At 38.6% G+C, this 20,444-nt stretch overlaps 1 protein-coding gene across 3 annotated transcripts in view; it reads left to right on the top strand.

The window, feature by feature from the left end:
- Window positions 1–865: 865 nt before the first annotated feature.
- Window positions 866–20,444, top strand: part of LOC131706603 (palmdelphin-like) — a 33,851-nt gene continuing 14,272 nt past the window's right edge. For 2 of the 3 annotated variants that reach the window (XM_059008000.1, XM_059007998.1), the window contains exons 1-3: window positions 1,212–1,653; window positions 14,447–14,498; window positions 17,173–17,253. In XM_059008000.1, coding sequence (XP_058863983.1) covers window positions 14,454–14,498; window positions 17,173–17,253 — 126 coding nt within the window. In that variant the 5' untranslated portion in view covers window positions 1,212–1,653; window positions 14,447–14,453. The other variant, XM_059007999.1, reaches the window with a different exon arrangement.

Here is a 20,444-nt window from a genome sequence, read left to right as displayed (position 1 = left end):
ACCTATTGTAACTATATATATATATATATATATATATATATATATATATATATATATATATATATATATATATATATATATACACAACTATAGTTATATATAGGAGGCTGTGTGGTCCAGTGGTTAAAGAAAAGGGCTTGTAACCAGGAGCCACTGACTCATTGTGTGACCCTGAGCAAGTCACTTAACCTCCTTGTGCTCCGTCTTTCGGGTGAGGCGTAGTTGTAAGTGACTCTGCAGCTGATGCATAGTTCACACACCCTAGTCTCTGTAAGCCGCCTTGGATAAAGGCGTCTGCTAAATAAACAAATATCTATCTATCTATCTATCTATCTATCTATCTATCTATCTCTATATATATATATATATATATATATATATATATATATATATATATATATATATATATATATATATATATATTATTCCTGCTAATAGCACATATATTTTTGATAATCTAGTGTTGCAGTCGCTCACTTGCATGTGTTGCTGCGGTGCATACCCCGAGCTGCTTTGTGCGGGTCTGGCTCGTGACACTGTTCATTCTTGACCGTTACAAACACAGCGCGTTCACATCAAACGGTTTTATTTTTCTTTCCACCTGTAGGACTTCGCGTATTTTTCTTCCTTCTGCCCTGTCGGTGACACGCGTAATTATGCTTTCGTTTGTATCTGTATGTAATTACACTGTGATGTAGAAATGATTCATAACAACACGTAGAAGAGCCCCGGGACCGGTTTATAAATTGAAGCCAAGCAAAAACAAAACATTTCGCAACGACAGGTGTTCCAATTACACCTGACACGCAGTCTAAAACCGTTTCATATTTTAAAATATTGATCCTTCTCGGCTTCAAATGCCTTGGTATGGTGATGTTGAGGTCGCTTTGTCCGTATTGACTCTATTACTTATTATTATTAGGTATTTATTTACTTAACGATATCATTCAAATGTTTTACCGCCATAGGCATTTATCTTCCGATTATTACCGAACCGGTTCGACTCGTTTCTGTATCTACGTAGTTCGGAGGGCGTAAAAAAACACCCAGCCCGCTCTCTACAAAGCTGCAGCTTTTCAACGGAAAACCCTTCACCACCTAGTCAAGCAGAGGAAAATAACAGGAAATGCAACAGCTTTTTTTTTTTTTTTTTTTTACAAAAAAAAGAGAGGCGGGACCAAGTTGAGTTGCACACAGAACTACAGGTATTGCAACGCAAGCTAAACTAAACTGAGCTGAACTAGTATGCAAAAGGGCGAGCCGTGTTAGGCTTTGACACGCACCCCACCGCACGAACAGCACGTAAATGTAATACCTTTTCAGTTTTTGGGGGAAAAAAAAAAAACATTTAAAATATACCTATTTCACGCCGCTGCATCACAGGCATGCACGGAACAAACATGGCTTGCTGGGTTAAGTTTGTTTAATACGGAAGAAACACACCAGGTTCAGGTGGAGATTGGACACAGGTTTTTTTGTACTCTGCAGCCCAGTTGTTAAACTTAAAGACAGTTTCTTGAAGAGTGTTGTTGCTTCACTTGGCGCCGTGACCTTATCTGCGAGGGACACTTTTTCTGTTGTTTGAAATCAAACCGGAGTTGGGCTGAAACAACCGATAGACCTGCTCTGAGAAGTGGAGTTTTATCGAGTGGGGTAAGTATCACCGAAGCTAAGTCTGCGCTTTTTATTTCTGCCAATTTACTTACTATGGCTAAATCTGCCATTACAAACAAATTTGAAATAACTCAGTGCAAACTCGAGCGAGCACGTATTTAGCTTCTTTAAGTTTTACAAAGTGTTGAGTGTGTGCCAAAAATGGAGGCTGTGTTTCTGCACATAATTAAATTCCAATATAACACAGAATTACCTTATCGATACCAGTTGACTACTCTAATACTCAGACACCAGTAACCTTACTAAGCTGTCACACATTCAATTTCCACGTTACCTTGGCTGAAGTACAGTGAACTCGTAATTATAGAATATTGATAATACAGCATAGGAATTATGCATTTAGACAACAGAATAAAAATAAGTTAACAAAATGCATTGCATAAATAACCACAGATGTTTCAAATACGATGTGTAAATTGTATTTTGGAATACCCTCTCAGACAAAGAGATGTCAACAGCCTGTAGTGTTTTTTTATGGCGCGGGAGAGTCAGGGGGGCGGGGTCGCTTGAGCTGCATCAGTGGGCTCTGCTGTGGTTTCGACCTCGGGATTATGGGTTAAGGTGATTAGGTTATGTTAGGTTACTCATCTATCCACACAGAAATGTCACTATACTTGTTAGCCAGGGGCTGAGTTTGCAAAGCAGCAATCAATATTACAAACAGGCAAGCGTTGCAATGAACACCCTCAAAAGTCTGGGTTCTGTCAAAATAATCATAACACTGAAAAAAGAGTTTGAAGTGATAGAGGCTATGTAGGAAACAGGTCATCACAGTGGCGTTCATGTTTTTGGAGGCTTTGGGTTTTATTTGAAAAGGCTGGTAAAGTTAGTTCATGGTATGGGAATGGATTTCAAAACTGGTATATAATTAATCTTAGCATTATATTTTCGCATATAATAGCCTAACCGCCTAAGAAACACAGTTTGTCATTACCCTGAAGAACATGTTTAGAAATGTAGTTTCTTTCAGTATTGACTAAGATGTGATGTGATTAAAGGATCTGTTATCTGGGGTGGAGGGTTATAAAACCTCATTAGAAGCAGTGTTTTGTGCAGGCTCATGGGCTCAGGTGCACAATGCAATGCTGCTGAAATTTATTGCGGCTTTACGTGGTTTGGGTTGATTTTTTTTCCCCCTGAAGCCAGCCAAGATTAAAACGCCCACCATCTCGATCATAATTGCTGAATTAGATACAGGAGAGACGAGAAAAACACGACAGCGTGTGTGGCTTCCAAATGACACCTGCGCTTTCAAACACTGCAATTATAGAGAGTTATTTGAGTGAAAAGATTTGACGAATTGAAATGGACTGGCAGCGTCAGAGACTGTTGATTGCAAATCTGCAGGACTAATCCAGGTCCCTCTGTTTGAGTATAGAGTTACTTAATAACGTGCTTGATATTGAAATGCCCAGTTCAGTGGCTGTAATCCTGAGCTTGTAGTCAACTGGCACCTAACTAAGGGAGAGCATTAAAATGCTTTATGAAGGAGGAGCAAATCCAACCTGTGATTCACGCTGTTATGATCGATACAGCTTCCTGCTGCAATCAGTGCTTGGGGTTATTGTGTGTATTGAATGAGGCCTATCAGATGTCATAATGCTGTGTCATCTTTCCCTTTCAGTCACTAATCCCTTCCACCACCATTCGATATGTGTCACATTTGTCCTTGATTCCACAGTCGTCCCGTCAGAGTCATGCCTTTCAAACTCTTGGTTAAATATTTGCTTCTGCTCATTTTACTTAGCCAGCTCACTACTCCAGCTCTTATGTGCTGCATGGTCAATCATGTGACATCTGCATAATCCAGCTCCTTTCCAGTAGGTGGTTAAAGTGGCCGCACCACACCATGCTGTGCTATAAAGCAGTGCTTTTCAAAGTTTGTTGGCCATGAGCACATTTGTGCATTTGTCAAGGCATGATCCAAAACTATTTATTCCAAAATGTGAAACAGAAGGACATTAAAATGCAGATTAATCAAATGGAACCCAAGTACAGAGTAGTAGATTGTAATGACATTAGTATTCCAGATTATGTCAGAAATGTATAAACGTTATGTCTTTAGTGTTGTATTGTTAGATTGCAGTCCACTGTAGATTTAGTAAAAGCTATTGAGGCGCCTGCTCGTGGTTATCTGCATGTGGCCCTGTTGCTAGTACAGCATCTGCAGATTGTGCATTGAATTACTTTGTTTGCCTACTTTGTGGTCTGCAATCTTATGTTTGCATCTCTTTCTTTCCCTCACAAATGTAAATGTATTCCCAATATGTATCCTCTGTTTATTTAAAATGAAGTAAAAAAGCAACCAGTAGTAAAACCTGTCGCTGCTCCTGTGCGCTGTGCTGCCAGCAGCTCATCCCAGCTACATTGGACGGTTTGAAAGTCATAAACAGCAGGTGTGTTATTTGAACACTGTTCCTCTAATGACAGGTTAGACAAACTCAAAGAAAAAAACTGTGCTCTGTCTTTGTCTGGGCCATGTTGACACTGTACAGGTTGGTTTGCTATAATCAGTAAAACAAGCTAGCTGGAATACAGTAAATCTACAATTTATTTAAGAGCGGTCCAATACATACTGACCAAATTAATGTCTACAATATGCAAATATGTGTTGCTAATGCAGTAGACTTTTTAAAGTGAAACTTGGTCAGACCACTTTTTTAAATATTAAAAAAAAAAAAAAAAAACTTAAGAAATGAAAGACCAAAAACCTTGTCATGTAAAAGTTATATGTACAGGGTGCATCACAGTATACATGTGAGCTTGCACTATCAGAATATCACATTGTCTAAGCATTGTGGAAACTGGAGGGTACTGTACTTGGAGGATGATGTGCAAAGGAAACATGTCTCTGACCAGAGGGTTGATAAATAATGTCACCATTTAGGTAGAATTGAAGACCATGCAAAATAACAGTGCTGAGCAGATTAGGAATCGTATAGTATTGTGTTTTACTGAACTTAAATTCAGTTTCCTTAACATCCCATAAAGGTAGTTCCCCTTGTACTGTAGGTGTGTAGAACAGTTTTCACCCTGAAGCCGCCTTGCTGTTCTGTTGCCAAGTCATTTAAACAGAAACTTGCTTTCACAAGAAGTACAAGAAGAAACAACAAATAGCTGAAGACCTTGAGAGACACATTAGCCTTTTGGTAGTACTTTACACCTAAGCAATCCAATTCAAAATGATTATTTCAATTGCAATCTTAATGTGTATTGCTAATTTTCTGTGGTGGTAGTATAGGAGACACCCTTGTAAGCTAGCTGTTCAATCTTGCTGGTGTCTGTTGATACAGTGTTCAGTAAGGATTGACAGGAGGTTTAATGACATGACATCATGCTTGGAGGGTACTGAGGCTTGGGGCTATAGGCTAGTGTCTGTTACCACAGTGGTGCAATAGCCAGTGTAAAAAAACTGATCATAAGTGCGTTTTGTATTGCAAATAAATTTTCCAAAACTAAAATAAAATCTGAGCGCTGCAGTGTAACTTGTAGGTATATGCTAAGAAAAGTGAGCTGTAATGTCCCACAACAGAAGTGTGACTAAAAATGACGCACTCTTTTTAATTGGACTGCTTTCTTTAAATGCATTCCCTGACACACTGTGTGTAATATATAAAAGCTGCATCTCTCTGCTGCCAGTCAGTTTCAGTAACAGCAAGAGAGCACAACAGTGAATAGACACTAACCGCAGGGTTAAAAGGAATGAGCTATGAAGATAGGTTTGTTTAGCCTAGAACAAAGCCAGATTAGAAGGGACTTGATTGAAGTCTTTACAATCTTAAAAAGGTGTTGACAAAGGCCCAGCACAGAAATTGGGACCTGAGGACACATTTGGAAAGTAAGTGGAGACAGATTTAGGACAGAGGGTCAGAGACAGATCTTTACCAGAGAGTTTTGAGGACATGGAATGGGTTACCTAGTCATGTTGCTGAAGGAGACTCTTCTTCACACAGAGAGTAGTGAGGGGATGGAATGGGTTACCTAGTCATGTTGCTGAAGGAGACTCTTCTTCACACAGAGAGTGGCGAGGCGATGGATTGGGTTACCCAGTAATGTTTCTGCCGCTGAATCATTGGCATCCTTTAAAACCCGACTTGTCTGATCACTATTTACTTCAGTTACTTTGCTTCTCTGCACTGTACTGTATCAGAATATCTACCTTTCTGACATTCCAGTTTGTTTAGATCCTTGAAAGCAGTTTCAGCTACAAAAATGTCCCCCCTCCATCAATATTAAAACTGAATTAATGACAAGCAAACTGGTTTCAACGTTTTTAAAACGCTGCTTGTCTGAACAAGTGAAAAGATGTGTGTGATCATCAAGAGCTTTGAAGTGAGTGGTTTCTGTTAGCCAATTTTTTCATGAACAATTGTACATTCATTTTATTGTATTATCCCAATAAATATGCAAAACTAAAAGGAACGTTACTGTTTGATCACTGCTTACAAAGCTTTATGGAGATCAATTTGATTTATTTTAGGGTTTTCAAGTGGTACGTAGTTAAAAATCTGGTGCAAGCCCATTTACGGTTGGAATCTAATGTTACATAAAGACAAATTTTTAAGTATTCAACTGCTTGAAATGCATTTGTTTGCAAGCATTAGCATGTTCGTATTCGTTGATATAACAGAAGTTATAACTTGGATATCATGCAAAGGAAGTCAATACATAAATTGCGTCTGAAATAAAATATTGCGCATGTTTCTCTCCTTTCTTTACTAGGCTTTTGATAGGGTACTGTAACAGGTTTATTTAACTTTATTTTTACAGAAGTCGTACAAATTATACTTTTGTTTTACAGCTTATTTAAAATTAAAGAATATTCATGAAAAAGCCATGTTCGTCCCAGCACTAATATTAAACGTATTTTCCAATTCCCAGTCCCTGGAGTTCTCAACAGGGCAGTGATTGCGGGAATGCAAGTTTTTCAATCCAGTGATTTGAAAAACAAAGCCTTTCATGATTACTTTGAAGGGGGTTCCATTCTCTATCTAACTAAGATCTCTGTGTGAATGGTACATGCTGTAATCATTAAACCCTGCCTCTGTAGCACTGAATGCACACTGATACAGACACACACGAGGGGATTTGTCTTAACCTGCCATGACCAGACCTGAGAATGTTACTCAGTGAGTTTAAGAACTGGAATTTTATCTCATTCACAGGCATACTTGCACATCAGTGACGATACAGAATGTGTGTGTGTGTTTTCTTTCTTTTGTTTTTTTCAAATGTTAGTCCAAAGGTCGAGCAGAGTTTATTTCACAAGAATGTTTCAGTTTGTACAGATCCCAAGGATTGTATCTGAATGTGAACGGGTGTGCAAGTCTTCATAATTCTGAGAAACAGAGAGGAGCAATCTGCCTGGCCTTGGCCTTGGAAACCACTCTTCCTCTCTTGTATTTCTGCTTGGTTTGCATGGAAACTGACCCACGCAAGAAAAAGGGCAGGTTAGGACTGGGGAATAGTTCAGCTCTGAACTGGTGATTGTTTCATTGCTTAAAATGGTTAAACTTTGAAGAACATAGATTTTAAAGCTTTGATTATCATTTACTTTAATAAATAACCTTGTAAAAGAAGACACTGTACAGTATAAAAAAAAAAAAAAAAAGTAATTTACTGACTGGAAACAGACTTGCACAATCCAGTCATTATCTCTCAGGAGATACTGTTAGCCAATTGTTTTTAATTGCAGAGCTGAGGACCTCTGTACCTCATAATTAGGGGTAAGAAGAATTCATGGCAGCCAGTGGGTGTTACAGATAGGACATTGCTATAATAGTTATAATTCCTAAAATGTAATTCTGGCGTCAACAAAAACTATTTTAAACTATTTAAAATCCTATTAATATTTAAAAAAAAAAAAAGTATTGAGCAAGCTTTTTACTACAGAGCTTAAACATAAATATCCACCAAAAAAATCCACAGCTTGAAAGCATGCATATGGGATTTTTTTTGTTTGTTATGTGAGGGCCATCCAGATGGAAATGACGTCACATTAAAATGAGCTACACTGTTTAATTATTCTTATTTAACTAGATATCATAAACATACAGTACAGGGTGCTGTGTAAGATACACAAGGTGACTTTAACCCACTCGTGGGTAGCTGCTCTGACCCCTGTGGAGTGGATATACACCTGTATTGTACTGCATGCTGTTACTGTTTCACTATATCAGTACATACATTACCACTGAGCGTTTCTGTAGTCATGGGCTTGCTGTATCTCCCTGTCACTTGCTCTAGATAACTGTCTATGGCATTATAGTGCAAGGAAATGCTTTGCATCTTTGGCATTTGCAGTAATGCGCAAACCAGTTGCTTTACATACTTACAATAGGCGGATTTTGGCAGTACAAGCCTGTGCATCTTTTCTGTGATCCGGAGTGGATTTTTAATTGTAATAGACATGTGATTCAGCGCAGTCCACAGCCCTTATCCTCTCTCTCTCTCCCCACCTCTTCCCTTGGTCTCCCCAGTGCATGATTTTGAAACGGAATTGCTAGCATTCAGATCCAGTTTCTCTCCTCACAGAGGCTTATCTTTGGCATGGAAACCTGCTTTCTTTCACCTTTCGCATTGCTGTGGTAGGAAATTTAAAGAGCCAGTCGAATGACTTGCATTCTTTGCATGTTTCTTACCCTGGTCTCTTGAGATTTGACTGGAAGCAAAAGCATATTAAGCCCGGATATCAAGCTTTCTCTAGTAACAATTTTTAAAGATATAGGATTCATGACATTTTAGGACTGTTGAGTTTTTTTAGGGCTTACAGTTACAGTTCACTTTTTCTCAACTGTTTGTGAGAGTTAAAAGTTAATTTTTACTTTCAAAGCACAGGTTAATATAAAAAAATACCTTCCTTAAGACAGTCCCCCCTGCATTCCCCCACCACCCCACGCATTAAGCAAACTTAGTTCAGAAGCTTTAAGAACGTTCATAATCAGCTGGGACAACTATTTTATTCAAACAAGCACGGCTTCAAATGTATTGAGTGGCACAAATGACCATGTTTGTATCCATTCATATAATAGATTTTAAAAGTGACTATTAAAAAGAAACAAAGTAAACTCCTGCATAAATGACGTCTGAAATCATTCTGACCCGCAGTACCTGGACTGCAATAAGTGATTTAAATATTCAAAATGGGATGCTAGTTCCCGTTTCCTCAATAGAAGCTGCTTTGTTTGTGTCTCTGGTACTGCGAATATCATGACAGAGGTGCTATTGATTATGCTGCTCTGCCCTAATTATAAGGGATCTGATTGCTAGGATCTTTCAGCACAAAGAAACTGGTTATATTTTTGTTAGGTGAGCTTTTAAATACAGTTTCAGTACTGCATATCCACTGCAGTACAAAGTGGTGCTAAATGTCAGTACAACACAAAGGTGATTCACGTGGTGTTGCCCGTGAGACACTGCTACACACACAATGTATTAACTGCTATAAATCACAAAACAGTTCAAATGTACAGTATAGTATCCGTGATGTATTGCAAACTGCTGTAAATGAATACCATATTTCAATTTCAAATAAATCCAAAAGTAAAATCTAAAGGTGACTATTGATCATATTCAGAAACAACATTTGAGTGGTTGTGCTCACTTAAGCATGCCAAGTTAGTCATTTTTCACATTGAGGAAGCAAACTTAAGTGAGCACTAGCACTCAGATGTACTAAACCAAGTCTACTTTTAATTTGAAAATATGTATGATAGTTTTAAAAGGTAAACGACCATGTACACATATTTAACATGGTCTAAAATCCATAATTGATACGTGATTTATAATATGCATCACAATACATCCTGATCAGTATGATGCACTATTTATTTTGTACACTTTTATTCAGCATTCAAGTTCCATTTGGCAGACTACAAATAACAATAGTCTTGCATTGCCTTGCACACAACAAAACAGTTCAGGCTTTGCTTGATATTTAATTAGCTGCTCTGAATGTTTAATACAATTATCTTTGGAAATTGGCCATGCTTTACAAATAAAGTGCGTCTTTAACTAACAAACTTTCACTGTAAGGAAGAGACCTGGCAATGACCGTATGGCAAGTCATGAAAGAAATGTGTGCGAACACTGACTTTAAAACATAATCCTGTCCTAAACCTCTAGTTTTCTTTGAGTGTATCTGATCCCACCTTTGCAGGATGCTGTCTCCCTGGCAAGGGGAGTAGCTCCGTGATCTCACAAAGGTCTATCCTGCTTAAGGGCCCCACCAAATCACTTCCAGCCTTTCCTCCCCAGAGGTGAAAAAAGCTGTGAAGAGGGCATGAGGCCAAGTAGAAACATTTACGTACAGTTATATAGACTGACTTCATGCTTTTGTGATGAACACCATCAGAATAGCATACTCCTTAATGACGTTGGGTTTATTACAGGATATACCGATTCAGTATTTGGAATCTAAAGAAATAAGCGGCAGAGTCAATTTGTATAAAAGTCGTATGCTAAAAGATAAATAAAAGATAAATAAATAGGGGAATTAGTCTATTTGTTTACCTGCAGTTCTCTTTCCTAGATACATGTCTGCAGTGTTGAAAGAATTCAACTTGAATTGTAACTGCTCTGCTGAGAAGTTATCTCAAGCAGGGGGTACTGTATGCATGTCCCTGGATCGGAACACAAACCATGTAAATACACCCTGAACCAAGCAGCTATTCTGCTAAACAGGGAGTTACAGCCATGCATTTAAACTGCAGCCCCGGATGAAGCCTGCATCACGAATTACATGCACATCTTGCCCAGCCGCCACTGAGCTCCCAGCACCTGTCTCTTCTGCACCAATAGAATAAACTTCACTATCCAAAGCACTGCATGAATGAAATAACCTCAGGAATATATTGCTGGCCACTTGTAAATATGTATTCTGTAACTAGGAACTGCGACTTGACTATATAATAGATGTGAACACACTGAAGAAGGCACTGGCTGAAACAATTGTCTGCTTGACTCAGTTTCTAATATTTTTGCATTTGAACTCCGATTGAGTGTTTTGAAGTGATGTCAGCGGCACACTTGTTTGTTAACTGTTGTTGGTGGCGTCATGTTGCCTGCAGCACATCAAGGTTAACTGGCCTGCTGTTAACATTGTCTGAATGCACTGGTTGTTCAGTGAGGCTAAGTGTGTTACTGTGGCATGCATCATTTCTATGACATGCCAAAGGTCATACTTTTCTCCTGTTTGTATTTTGTAAATACGTGGCTAGCTGACAATGTTGCTGAGACAGTCATCTGAAATCTGTGTGGTGTCTCTGGTGTGTTCAGTACAAAGAGGTGTGTGTTGCTCTCTGCATTACTAATCCCTGGCATGCAAGAGCAAGTAGCTCCATCTTGAGAGGAACTTGTGATGACACTTCATATGGACATTCATTTGTCTTGAGCTTTTCAGATTGGATAAACATATTGAAAATATGGTGACAGTACCATAAACATGTAAACTGCCTTTTCAATTTATTAGGACCTCTACCTGATATCGTGTTGATACTCCTTTTGCCCCGATCACAACATGGCCTAAACTCAACAAGGTTCTGGAAGGTGCCTTGAGGAAATCCTTCCAGTCATTCATATGTCATGCAGTTGTAAGATTGTAAGGACCAATGCATCATTCAAGTTCATCCCAAACATGCTCAATTGGATTGAGATCCAGACATGGTGGTGGCCATTGAAGATGCCTGAGTCTTTGTCACGCTCCTCAAACCATTTGCACACAACTCTGGCACAGCAGATGGGTGCGTTATCTTCTTCAAAGTAGCCATTGCCAGTGGGGTACAAGTGCAGTTCAGTGGACTTGATCTGCAACAGTGCTTAAGTAAGCTATGGCCTTCCAGAGTAATCAAGGGACACAGTGTAAGAGAAAATGACCCACACCAGGGCAATGCCAAATCCAATCTGGTAGAAAGATATTTAGGAATAGTGATGTACTGTAGTTGCATCTATTCAGAGGTTTCTAATCTAGGATTTCCTAGCTCCCAGTCTGGGTAGACTTGGATAGTTCATGGAAACGAAATATTTAGCTGTTTCAAGCGCAGTTTCTGGTTGTTGTTCTCATCATGTCAAGATATCGCAAAAGAAATGAATAATAATAAAAATCCTCAAAGTGTGCCAGCTGCTTGAAGTCAAAGCATCTTGTTCTGGCTGCCGTATATTCTGGCAGAAAGATAGGCAAGTGTGCAGGTATCTTCCAAAGAGTGGTGACAAGAGTGTTATACGAGGATTGTCTTTGTTTATTCAGAAAGGAGGGATACGTTATTTCACTGGGATACATTTTTGATTGAAGAATATCTGTGTAATGCCATGTTTAAACTGCTAAATCTAGCACCACAGTTACAGCCATCTTTTACCAGATTAACTATAGAGTAGAAGGAATTAAAGTAATACACTTTTCATGTTTTATTGTCATATTTTGTATGGGAATGCCTACAAGTGATGGCCAAAAATTAAATATTTAGTATGGAAGTTGTTTCACCTTTCATGGAACTACCATAGTGTATATTTGCTGCAATAAACTAGTCTATTGCCACAGTGTATCAAATCCTATTAAGGTATATTTGTCTTTCTTTTCAAGTGCGAGTGCCATCTCTGATGTAGTTTAGCATTATGAGAAAATATTGTTTAAAGATGGTGCTCAAATAAAAAAAAGGAAAAAAATGACCTGAAAATTAGCAAGACAAGTGGGCTTACATAGGATTCGATATACCTGGGAAATAGAAATGTGGCGATAGACAAGTTCATTTCTGCTAATATACCCTATGGTAGTTCCACTATTAAAAGGTGAAACAACTTCCATAGTAAATTCTTAGGCAAAATTCCCATCTTACAGACTCTTGTCCTTCCATGGTGTCTGTAATAGATAACAAGCACAATAAATAATAGGATATTTAATAGGTAACAAACCATATACATTTTATAACCCACAATATCATGCAAAGACAATGCAGACCAAACACTGAGCCATAACAGTATAAAATAAATAATTGCTATCGTCCTGCAGTTAATAAATCACCTGGGCATACTCGATTGGTCCTGAAAAGCTAAAGAGTGTGAGTAGTTGGGTTTAAAGGCAGTTTAATCAGTCAAATATTACTTTACCCTTCTGGTTTTATATATGTGTGTGTGTGTGTGTGTGTGTGTGTGTGTGTGTGTGTATTTGTATATATAACTTGCACTGGCAGAGAAAGCCATATTGAGACAAGAGGGTCCCAGGGGTGAAGTAGCTACAGTTAGTCAACAATCATATACCCAGGCCCATATCTTATCCAGGCCCATATGACACACAACCAGATCATTCCTGCGAAATGGGGGCCAGGGAACTTCTTACTTCCTGATCTGGGACTTTCCAAAACAGTGTTGGATAGAAACCAAAACTCTCCTCTGGTTCCTGGAAAAAAATAAGAAAAAGGGAGCCGGGTATTCTAAAGACAGCAGATTCCTGGAACGGCTCTGCGTGCTGCAGTCCTCTCATCCCATTTTCATTCCCCAGCAAGCCACTACCTTTTGTAGACCCAGATAAGCATCTAAACATTGATACGCATCTTTTTTAAAAAGCTTCATTTTTTTTTTTTTTCATTTTTTTTTTTTCCTTGTTCTAAAGGAGTGTTTTTCGTTGGTGACTGGAACATGACTGTCAGCAAGAAATCGGAAAGTCTTTCTGTATCGTACATTAGGTATATCTTAAGAGCCAAGATATACCAAAGTAGTACATGCTGATACATATACATTCTTCTTTTAGATTTTTTTGTTTTTATCCTATGCGGATGGGTGTTCCAAAGCAAATGTATTCTTCATATTTCAATGGCCAGCTGTAGCAGTGATAAGGGCTCTGCCAAGATTGAAGTACATAGCAACGGCATTGTTTAAGATCAATTCAATCTATGATAATGAGTTAATGGTTAATTATGGATGTGATAAACAGAAAACACAATGGTTCCTAATGGGCAATTGAAACAATCAATCTGTGAGTATAGACTGTTATTCCTCTGTCTCTGTGTTTGACTTCCCTCACTCGTTTTAATCTTTTTGCGTTACCTCCTATATTGCATATCCTTTCTGTATATCCTCGCATCCTGGTGACTTTTTACAGTTCAGTTCAAAGCGCCCCTGTGGGCTCAGTAAAGCTCTGTCTTCTCTCTAAGTTCACCTGGGACAAAAGAGTGGAACCATTAACCTGTAACCACTCATTTCAACCCCAGTTTGCCACTTTGCTTAATGTTTTTAATAATATTTTCTTCAAAACCAAGTTTATCAAGCCTTATTGTACCAAACAGACTATATATGTATATATATATATATATATATATATATATATATATATATATATATATATATATATTACACACACAAACACACACACACACACGCTGGACCCGGATTCTGGTCATTTCTGAAAGATTATATTACAGAATAAAACACAGGATAATAACCTTGAAAGAATGTTCCTCTGCACATTCGCCTCTGCTGTGGAGCCCAGATGGAAGTGGTGACAGTCGAGGTTGTAACCCGATGCTGGAGACAGGCTGTATTACGCAAGTTTACTGCCAGGAGGAAAGAAAACAGGCTGAATGGCAATGATGAGCAGCTAAGCTGGGGTCAAACTTACTTAAAGAACACAGTTGAAATAAAGCACCCCTAGTCTGGTCTGATAGCAGCCCTGTGCTCGGGTTTGGTACCTGCCCCCCCCCCTGCCTGGGAATCATTCCAAGCCAGCCTCCCTTTGAAGGAGAGTCTTGCTAAATGTAACCTTCGTGTTTTTTCTTTTTTGCAGAGCGACAATGGAAGAGACAGAGTTGTACAAGCAGAGGCTCCAGGCCATAGCTGTAAGTAACTTGGTAATGTTCTGCTTTTAATCCTGAAAGTGATACATTAATTTATTATGGTTGCTAATTCATTATCTGTGTTAAAGAGGAAGTAGCTTGCATTGTTTTTTCTGTTTCATTTTATGATGTTAAGGTGCTTTGACTGTCACTTGCACTTCATTTCTAGCTGCCTACCATAGACATTTATAATGTAGACTAGATCAGCCAGTGTCTCTTCTATGAGTGAGCACCAGCACCATCTAGTGCACAGCAGGGTATTGCTGTAAAAAAAGGAAATCCAAAGTTGCAGGTCATTAAATGGCGCTGGCTTTTACTTCAGTAAAGACACTTTGGCTAGCCTATGTTATATCAATGACAGCTAACTAGAACAGAATAGCAGCTTCTGAACTTGCATGAAAGCACCTTAACACGAAAATGTGAAACAAGCACAGTATATTAGTAATTGCAACAAGAACAACTGAGAATGTTTGCAAATATCATAAACATTACTGGGACAGTAAAAAAATAAATAAATAAGGTAATATAATTTAAAGCTACTTAGTTTTTATATCCATTTGGCTTGGCTTTCTTATCCCTTAGGAGATGTTTTAGCAATGACTACAGGCTGCATCGAGTGCTCAAGGTGATCTTCCAAATGGATCAAATCCGAGACAGAGCCAAGGTTTTGATACTTGTGTCCCTGACACTTCATGCGTCCGCTAGTTATTATTATTATTATTATTATTATTATTATTATTATTATTATTATTATTTATTTCTTAGCAGACGCCCTTATCCAGGGCGACTTACAGTCATAAACAAAAATACATTTCAAGAATCACAGTACAAGTAATAATACAATTAAGAGCAAGATAAAATACAATGACTTTGGTTCTAGCAAGTACAAGTATATGACAAAATACGATTCAATAACGGAGCAGATAACAGTGTCTGTGATAGTTACATCAGGATATAATTAAATACAAAATACTACAGATTAAATAACACTTGTGACAGATTACAGTACTCTAAAGTACAGGATTAAATGCAGTAAAATAGCTATTAGGTGACAAATGCTGTGGACTTCTGTATTTAATAAAATGAGCTAAGTCAGTTGTACTGATCTTGAGTCTTCCAGCTGTGAATGGGAGCCTTTGTGACATCATAGAATATCAGTCATAGTACCCTACATAGTGTGCGTACCTAAACTCAACGGTACTGTTGAGCGTTGACTCAACAAAAACGTCACTATTGTCACAACACTTCCGGGTATTTAGGAACGCTTTGTTGCATTCCTAAACTAAACGGTAAAATTTAAAATGAACGATTCTGCATGTTGGCCTGCAGCTTCTAAAAAGAATCTTACAAAATCTTAAATACAAGTTTGTATTAAATATGCTGCATTACTTCATATATATATATATATATGTTGTAGTTACGTTGTCATATTTGCTGTGTTTTATTTCTTCTACAGTAATACATAAATAAAATGAGTAATGATGTGTGTGTGTGTGTGTGTGTGTGTATTAACAATTACCGTTTTGACGGCGGATTGCGGTATTAATAGCTACATTTAAATCCCATTCATAATTTTTGTGGGTGTCGCCATCTTTCTGTTGAAAAGCTCACCAGCTCTGAGAGTCGGTGAGTTCGTTGAGTCAGCGTTGAGCCAACGCTGCATGTCACTAGCTCTCAACGATGAGTTTAGGAACGATTTGGGAGAGTTGTTGCTTCTTAGCGTTGAATTTAGGAACGCAGCCCCTTGTCCCTCATTCACATTAAATTAATCATTCTTCACAGTATAGTTCAATCCAAAATGTGGTTTAAATAAACAAACTTAATAGTAGAAAACACTGCCAAAGAATGTTCCCATTTGTGGTGTAAGAGTGTTTCTTATAGTACGAGTGTGGGTGTTCCAAAGCGTGTTTATTATTCTTATTTCAGTGGCCAGCTTGTAGCTGTGACGTCACAGTAGCTGCTTCGCCAAGGTTTTAAGTTCTCCACTCCCCACAGTAGCTTTCACTGGTCTCCACAGCAGCACAGGGGCATGTGTAAACCGACTCAGCCTTCTGAGCTACTAAATAATTCAGCATCTCCTTTGAGCTCGGGCGAACTCCCCTTTTCACAGCAGTAAACCGACACCAGCCTCTGTGGATACTGTTCAATTATTAGCAAGACAAGACCCCGGCTGCTTCTTCTAACGAGCCCCAGAGCGTGCTGGCCAAATGATGTGCCAAGACTGTGAAAGAGGCTGGAAACTCCCTCGCGATGGGACTGCCCAAAAACAAACCACAACAAACTACCAGCATATGAAACTAAAGATTAAAACTGGAGTGCCACTCATTGTACGTACTAGTGATAAATAATACATTTGTTAAATTAATTGCAAAAAAAGCTCAGCACTTCTGTTAAACATAACTTTAAAACATTTACTGCTATTTTTTGTCTGTTGTTTTAGCACTTTGCTTTAATGCGTGTTCCTATTGCTATAAGACTAGGAAATGTGTTAAATTGATTAATCAATCGCATTACAGAAAAACCTCAAGATTAAAACCATTACTGGTGATACATAGTAGACATGCTCTTTTGTACTGTATGTTTTTCAGGAGACTTCTCTATCTTCAGCCAAGGCATCTTCAGCTAAAGTTGCATTCCTTCTTTGTCATGGAAGTTTTGTTTTCTTGTTGTTCTTCAGGAGAAGCGTCGTATTCAGGAAGAGCAGGAGCGAACGAGGAGGGAGATGGAGGAGGAGAGACTGCGTCTGCAGCAGATGAAGGTGCTTCTTCTACTCCTTTAAAACTGAGGGCTGAGTACATTGCAGGGCTGAGATAACTCATAGGAGCATCAGAACCCAGGGCCACTGCCAATGATGAAAACCTCATACAAGTTAACTTGTTTGTTTTCAACGTTTATTTTCCAGGGGTACTATGTATTTTCCTGGGGTTTTTCATTGGAACACCATAAAACCTGGTCATTGCCACTTTCAGTTTATGTCGTTTCTGACTGAGCTGATGACATGCTGTAATTGAGTGGGGCGGAGCTATCCAAAACCAACACTAGGAAAGAGTCAGATATGATTGACAGCCGTTACATTGGCTGTGATTTTCCTTAGCTTGGAAATCTCCCCTCTAGGGGCATTTGCTGATCAAAAGCAAAGAGTACATTGAAAATAACGCACAGCAGCAAAGTCCCGGCAACCATTTGCACAATTTACATTTTTCATGATGTTAAAAAAAACTTGAGTCAACTCCAAAATAATTACGTTACTCTAAAAGTGATTTACTACAGTATTTTTTGTGAGCCTCTGAAAAACGCTGCAAAGGTGGAAACCTACCTCTAATACAAATCTCATAGGCCTCACATTGTAGTCTGTTCAGCATAAGCTGAACCAAGAAATGTGCAGAACTTTAAGCCAGTCCATTTGAACTTACAAGCATGGGTGGAAGGGTGGTCCTTGATCAATACTGTATTATTCAGCTGCACTTAAATTAATTATATTCCTGTATTTGTGATTCATTTTGTGTTCACAGTCCCCAAAGCAGAGCATAACCTCCCTTAAGCATTTAAAAAATGCTTGCAATTCAGTTCAGAAAAAGTACAGCATATAAAAAATTAATAATGATTTAGCATCTTGGACTTTTAATTAGAATGATTCATTGACAGTAAAACTGCCTTGAACTAGCCCCCAAGCACAGACTCACTTTGCAAGTTAGACAGGCATATAGGGCCAAACCAAACATAAGCACTTAAGGACCAGTGCTGGTAGTCATTAGGCAGTAAATGGGTTAGTCCAGCTCCTGTTGATGTTTACTTGGCAGTTTCAGTACTGTGCCCTATTGTTCATGGACAGACTCTCCCTCTTCCTGCCAATCTGCTCAGTCTTTTACCTGCTACTGTTCATTTTATTGTACACTTGTAGGTTTTGCTGTACATTTTAAACATTCTCTTTCTCTGCTCCACCAGCACAGAGGGAGGCTGTTCAGAGAGTATGAGAGCCTTCCTTTCCCTTTCTCTGCTCCACCAGCACAGAGCAGAGGGAGGCTGTTCAGAGAGTATAAGAGCCTCCCTTTCTCTTTCTCTGCTCCAGCAGCACAGAGGGAGGCTGTTCAGAGAGTATAAGAGCCTCCCTATCTCTATCTTAGTAGCCCAGAGAGAACAAATGTTTGTTACCTGAGTCTGAGATGAGTAAATAAATAAAGCAGAACAAAATTACTTAAATTCTGCAAGTATTTGGAAATAACAAAAGCACGTGTAAACCTTTGTGGTCTGTATCAGTGTGGCAAAGTGGTAAGTGGTACGTGCAGGTGCAGGGGTGATGCAGTGCAGTAATGAAACACAGAGAGTTATAATCCAGTTTGGAACAGTTTTTAATTGTATCCAGGTCTGGTGACCAAATAATAATTCCCTGCAATACACAGCAATGTGTAGAGCACAGAGTAAATAACAACAGGGTTATAGTCCCAAATAATAAACCCGAATATCCGTCCCACAATATACTAGCATGGTCACCAGTCCTGGGTGCGTGCAGTAGTTTTCATGGTGGGTGATAACAATTAAACAGTGACTGTGGTGTAGTGTTGCTCCGGGTAGTGCTGGCCCAAGGCGACAGCTCCGGAGACGTGTTAGCCGTCTAGTGAATTCACAAAAACAAAAGACAATTACTGACAATGACAAAACAAACAAAACACTCACAAACTCTTTTCAGTTTTTAAAGGGGTTTCTCCTGGTCCTTCCAAAAATATTAAAATTATGCAATATTAAAATATATATATTTTTTACAATTGAAATAAAGCATAATATAATGTAGCCTCTCTAGTCCAGTTTTCTTGAATTTTGTGTTTATATAGCACATTCTACCACAAAAGCTATCAAAGTGCCATTATTATCACTTAGAAAAAGAACACTAAAATGACACAGTGTGTCTGGTACCAAAAAATGCTTTTTTTTTTTTTTCTACAGAGACGCTGATGGTCAAAAAAGTCCAAGACTTAAAACAAACAAAAAACATTTAACAAAGGAATACTAAGTCCTTGTAATACCTCTGTACAAGCATGTGCACAAGATACTGCAGATATAGAGCATCTGTATCTGACTTCAAATACCTGTCCAGGAAAATCTTTTGCTGATATATTTGCAAGGCGAGACCATTGTTGTGGTGTCTCCTTGTGGTTAGCAGCCATATTATGCAATAATACGTGTCAATGAGTAGTAACAAATATTATGCAGGAAATTACACAGGCGTGTAATTGCGTAATTCCCTGGGGTGTATTGAGAGGGCAGAAAATGGAAGGTAAGTAGTCAGGGCCTGTGCTGTGGGGGGATCAGTAATAGATTGGGTCAGGGTGCTTTAGGCAAGCGAAACCACTGCAAGGGTTTAATACATATTAATGCATGAAGCCCCCCAGTTATAAATAGGCTAAATTACCAGCTAGCTTCCAGTACTAGCCTGGAGACATCATTTTATTACCATTACTGTTTGTCACAGTTTTTTTTACTTTCATTATCCACAAGTGCACTGATGCATTCAATGTAGTCTTAGCATGGAGTCGTCTAACGTGGCAAATCAATATGCGCTCTCAAATGATCGTGCTCATAGATCTATTCATATAGCCAGCAGTTGTGTTCTGGGTAAGTTTGTTATAAAAACATCTGTAGCTCCAGCCTGTTTCGTTCCTCCACCATTATAAAGCCATTATGAAAATAGTATAAAGGCGTATGGGAGTTGCAATCAAAAAACAAATACCCAAACCAGTAAACATACAAAATCAGTATGTGCAATGTACATGCAGCTTGCACATCAGAACAGCAATGCTTTGTCTTTACGATGAATATCTATCTAAAGATCAAGATATTTAGTGAACAAGAGGTTTGAATGGGCAATAGAAAAATAGGCAACCTTGGGATACAGCTACACTTGTGAAATGGCTTTCTAATTAAAAACTTTTTTATTTGAAGAGAAGATGATTA

Source organism: Acipenser ruthenus, chromosome 36, assembly GCF_902713425.1.
Source record: "Acipenser ruthenus chromosome 36, fAciRut3.2 maternal haplotype, whole genome shotgun sequence".
Taxonomy (NCBI): domain Eukaryota; kingdom Metazoa; phylum Chordata; class Actinopteri; order Acipenseriformes; family Acipenseridae; genus Acipenser; species Acipenser ruthenus.
This window is presented reverse-complemented; position numbering and strand designations above follow the sequence as displayed.